Source organism: Anoplophora glabripennis, unplaced genomic scaffold (genome assembly GCF_000390285.2).
Source record: "Anoplophora glabripennis isolate ALB-LARVAE unplaced genomic scaffold, Agla_2.0 scaffold821, whole genome shotgun sequence".
In the NCBI taxonomy this organism is placed as follows: domain Eukaryota; kingdom Metazoa; phylum Arthropoda; class Insecta; order Coleoptera; family Cerambycidae; genus Anoplophora; species Anoplophora glabripennis.
Window position 1 is genome coordinate 182,184 of NW_019417059.1, and position 5,649 is coordinate 187,832.

At 35.2% G+C, this 5,649-nt stretch overlaps 1 protein-coding gene across 1 annotated transcript in view; it reads right to left on the reverse strand.

The window, feature by feature from the left end:
• Nucleotides 1–5,649, reverse strand: part of LOC108909908 — a 15,202-nt gene that overhangs the window by 2,911 nt on the left and 6,642 nt on the right. Inside the window, exons 2-4 of the mRNA XM_023455889.1 lie at nucleotides 4,837–4,925; nucleotides 4,550–4,702; nucleotides 3,456–3,531 (exon numbers count right to left, since the gene is read on the reverse strand). Of these exons, the coding sequence (XP_023311657.1) occupies nucleotides 3,456–3,531; nucleotides 4,550–4,702; nucleotides 4,837–4,925 (318 nt within the window). The remainder of the gene's footprint in view (nucleotides 1–3,455; nucleotides 3,532–4,549; nucleotides 4,703–4,836; nucleotides 4,926–5,649) is intronic.

Below are 5,649 nucleotides of genomic sequence, written 5' to 3' on the forward strand. Positions count from 1 at the left end.
GGGAAATTTAAACAATCAAGATTTTGACAGATAGATTTATCGGAGAACAATTTATCGTTGCACTTATAAATAAAAACCTTGTATTTAACTAAGACTATAATTAAAATTCAGCATACCTTTAATCTATATTTATGAGTGGAATCAAAATTAAAGTTCTGTATATGACTCTGAGAGCGATTTTCGAAATGTCAAACCCATGACGTGACATTATGTAAAAATTGATTGTGTAAATGATACTCTTCAGGAGTAAAATGACTTGTATTGTGTTAAAAAGACTTTCTGTGCATCCTAATGTACATTCCAAATAGTGTAAAAACAGTACTAGATGTCAAGGAACGATGTACCTGAAATAATTTCATTATTAGTCGATTTGTATATCATAAAACTGTGTAAAATAGTGAAATTAACGTAGGATAAGTGTTGAGAAACAAGACTAGTGGCATAGAATTAAGCCTAATAACGTAATTTGCACAAACTTCGATAAAATAGCTAAAATCTATAATAACCTCAAATCTGAACGTAATGAAAAGATGTAGGTATGTAAATTTTCAGAAAAATGTGTAGAAGTCAGATATGTCAGTGTCGTGTTACATAAGTCATACATAAAGGCACAATTTCAAAGTAAAAATTTTATGAAATCTCAAATTGATGTCTCCATGACAACATACCCTTTTGTTATTCCTTTATAAAAACTACTGTAAGGCTTCTAGGTGGCCAGTCTTCCATAATACGTCGAACAGTTAACATCGTTCAGTTTTCCTAAAAAAACAAAAGATAATCAAAAGTTTAACTAATTATCTAAGTAATTACCAGACCTCAAGTCAGTCACTGATATTTTGACAACTGTCAAAAATGTAAAAATTTCCATCAGTCATAATTTTCCCAACTGTACAAACGTTCACTGGAGTTTATGTAATGGGAATTAGTGTTTTAATCAAAAGTGTATGGAATAAATTGCCAACGAACAATAGTGAAGTGCTACGAGAAAATGCACCGACAATCTACCATTGGAAGTATAAGTACGTGGTATAAAATTTGTGTATATAGATCAGGGGTCGGCAAGTAATTTTAGGTGGGGTCCGGATACTTTTAAAAATTTTTAACGAGGTCCAGAAAAAAAATTCATATTTCTTGCAAATTTTCATTCGAACTCAAATTTAATCTGCTTACTAACCATTAAGAACTCAAAACACTCACATAATTGTAAAATACTAGAAAAAATAATAAGGTTGGCACTTAAATGTAAAAAAACATTTTTTAAATAATTTATTTGAGTAATTTATACTTTCAAAAAATTTTTGGCGGTCCAGTATTTTACCTTCCGAGGTCCGGACCTGGACCGAGGTCCGGACCTGGACCGCGGTCCGCCAGTTGCCGACCCTTGATCTAGATCATCCTTCAACAACAACCCAGAACGAGGTCATCCCAACTAGAAGACGGATATAGGACCAACGTTACATCCATGCGCAAATGTGAGTTACAGCAAAAATAAATTGGCCAATTTAAAAATTTTTATCAAACTCAAATATGAATCGTACGAATTCGTAATTTCACTTTACCATAACAAAAGTCGACTATAAAATTTACACATCTAAATTGAAGTGAATTAAAGTAGATTAAGATCGTAAAATTTTGTAACTGTCATAAAATTTCATATGTGTAATATATTTGTTAATTTGTGTTAAAAACAAGAATTTTCATTTTATACAAATATTAAATTAATAACAAAGTGAAGCACACCCTGAGAGAGAAAGCGAGCTAGATCTCAACATTATAAGACCAGATCTTATTGGCGCCTGGGCAAAATTTAAAAACATTCAAAATTAAAATCAAAATTACATGACATCCTTTATTTCAAAAACATAACAATATATATATATATAAAAANTTAGTTCTACTATTCCATACGTAATGATATGGAATGTCGGTGTACAGATATTGTCGGGCGTCGGGGTCATTCTGATTTAACAGAAACCATGCCGTTAGTTGGGTAATTTCATTATTTTCTAATGCTTGTATTTCGAATCCAGGTTGGAAACGAACCATTTGCCTGGTAGGTAGATGAACGCAAAGCCGATAAACGGTGTGGGTATTTTTATGGGTTTCAAATTGATTGATATGCCAACAGGCCTCCGGAGGAGTCATATACCGTGCGTTCAAGTAGTTTTCTACCTCATTATAATTCGCTTGATTTTCTACGTTAATGCGAACCAATGCCAGATCTACACCTTTAAATAAGTATTTATAAAGGTATTTAACGCATTGGGTAGTAGCGCAAGCTTCTATATTAATATAGCATTTATACTTTAATAGGATATAGGGATTGTAAGGAACTATCCAACGATTGTCTAAAATACAGTTTATGTTATTAGATCGAACTGTCAAAGTTCTGCCGTTGTTTGGTCTTTTATAAGAGACTTGCCCTTTTTCTGATATTGCTGTAAGTTCACTGAATTCTTTAGGATACTTTTTAGAACATTGGACATTCACCATACAAACGGAGTCTGGGTTTAATTCTCCACAAGGGCCGTGTACCATGAAAGAGGTTACTATTTCATATAGTTCTGGTTCTAATTGCGGATGGTATTTCTGCACTAATGAATGCATCAATTCTGCGAGGGTCTGTTAATTTATCTTCGTCTCTTAAGCCGGCCACTCACGTTCCGGTATACCTGTTCAGGTAAACATGACAAGTTAACCTGAACTTGACTTTGTCCATATACGTAGCGGCGTACCTGAAAGCAATTCTCAGTTGGGCTTTCAATCATGTCCGTACAACGCGACTACGACGATACTGTAGCGTTAGTAGGTCTTCTTCTCCTCCTAGGGAAAAAACAAAGAAAATCGCGACAAAAGTGGTGTAAAGAATGGTTATTACAAAGACATGAATACAGTCACGTTAAGTTTCTAGAAGAATTAAACGCAGAGCCTAAAGATTATCGCAATTATTTAAGAATGGATGAAACAACTTACCTAAAGCTATTATCAATAGTTACACCTTTAATTCCGAAGCAGGATACTGTCATGAGAAAAGCTATATCGTCACATGAACGTCTGACAGCAACATTACGATTTCTTGCAACAGGCACGACATACGAATGCCTCAAATTCTCTACTAGAATATCACCGCAAGCTCTAGGCAAAATCATTCCAGAGACATGTGATGCCATTTATAAAACTTTACGAAAGGATTATCTGAAGGTGTGTATAATAAGACGAACATTGTTCGGGTAAGTTATTTATTAAGAAATCCTACAATTGTAGGTACTCGTAAATAAAAACATATTTTCAAAATATTTACTTTATATGTTAGTATAAGTGGCAAAATAAGGTGGCTGATCGGGTGCAGGACGCTTGAAATGGTCTCTCACCGAAAGTAACACGTCAGTGGTTAACGCCTCTTGTCCACTTTTCTTTTTAGCAGGTCTTGTTGCTTGTGTGTGTTGTTTGAGAACGTTCTTGCATCCTAGATGTAGAACCATCTGTAGCATTTTCTTCAGAATCGCCTACATTATATTCTGCACCATTATCCTGAAACAATAAATTAATATTAGGTTCTGATTATATTACCATACAAATTTAACCCTTTTCATATACTATCCGTTTTACTTTACTTTGACTCACCTGTACATTTTTTTTCAGTTTCCTGACTCCTTTGACGAATGGAAAGAAATAGCGCGTCTCTTTGAAAAGCAATGGAATTTTCCGCATTGCTTAGGGGCCATTGATGGCAAACACGTTGACATAGTTACACCTGCTGGCTGTGGATCGTATTATTTCAGTTATAAAAATCGCCACAGCATAGTCCTCTTGGCAGTAGTGGATGCCAGATACCCATTCATATTAGCTGATGTAGGTACAAATGGACAAATTTCCGATGGGGGTGTATTACAGAATACTAAGTTTTTCGAAAAAATGCAATGTAAAACATTAAAAATCCCAAGACCAGAAGATGTTGCCAATAGCTCTAAATGTCTCCCATGTGCCTTTGCTTCCGATGATGCATTTCCATTAGGACCCAATATGCTAAAGCCATTTCGACAAACGGATTTGGATACACGATTAAAAAATTTTTAATTATCGTTTGTCTCGTGCGAGACATATTGTGGAGAACGCTTTCGATATAATGGCTTCACGATTTCGAATATATCATACCAGAATTAATTTAGACGTACAAAACATCGATAAAGTAGTAATGGCCACGTGCGTCCTGCATAATTTTTTAATAACGCATCAAATTCCTATGCACAGAAAATTGTGTTTATAAAGAAAATACTGAAAACGGGACTGTCATTTCTACAGGCTATAACACTGCAAGTTCTAACATGGAACATTTACATGGGCGAAGTCAAGGAAACATCACCCACGACGGGAAACGGGTAAGGGAAGAATTTCAAAATTATTTTGTAAACGAGGGCAAAGTGCCATGGCAAGATAATTATATTTATAACTAATTTGATATGACCATTATTATTCTACAAATTGAATGTGACTAATATTAATATAGAAATAAATAAACGTTTATACTCAAAATTTGACAGTTACTTACCTTAGAAGTATTCTTATTGTCTGCTTCGACTTCGTCGTCGACGTCATCTAAATTTGAGCATGACTGCCGTAGAATGTCCTCATCGCCAAGAAAATCGAACATATCGTAGTACCACAACGTGGGTTTGTACACATCGTCTGCAGACGCTCCCGACTTTAACGATTCTTTATATTTCTTTTTCTCTTTCCTTACGTTACAACGCAAACTATTATTTTTTTTTTAATACATCCTCTTTCGTAGCATTCGGTTCGATCTCTCTAAGTTTTTCCTTGAGCATTTTCATATGCGACTGCTCTCTTATTTCTGTTATGATAATCTTTGCTTTTTACGAGCCAAAGGCAAGGTTCGGCTTTATATAGTTCTATGAATTCTTCCACTACTACGGTACGCTTGCGAGAAGCCATTATTTCGACAACGAATGTGGACAGTGGACAGGGAATAACTGAGACCTACACATGTACAACGCCACACACGCGCAGGCTTGCCTAAAGTGCTCTTTACCACAGGTAAAATATATAAAATTTCGATTGTTTGCAGGTCGCCTGTTCAGGCCAGAATACCTGTCAGTTTTGTCACATACACGCTCGCGCTTACCTGTACAGGTGACCTGAACAGGTATACCTGTCAGGTACACCGGAACGTGAGTGGCCTGCTTTAGAATAAGTAGATTATGACAATGTGTGGCGTCGCTAATTTTACGTAATAAAATATATATAAAAAAAATAATTATTAACACACCCAGAGTTAATAAAGCCCTCAGCTGACACTAGTTGGCCCGCTTGCTGCAGTGGAGACGGGGCAGGTTCAATTATAATTACTTATGTAAGAAATGGGCGCCACATGGTTACAACCAGGTCAGCTACTCGTGTGGGTTAATCCTCAAATAACCATGAATTCAAGCACAACTATATAAGCTCTCAGATTTAAAATTAACTCTAGGAATGGTAGCCGTTCTCTGTTCGAAATAAAAGAAATACACACTGTAAGAAGTATAACTGATCTATTAACTACTGAATCCAAAAGAGTAATCATCTAAACTTTAGGTAAGTAAAAACCATAATCTTATATATTTAGGTAAATCAGGTAACCAAGAAAAAAAA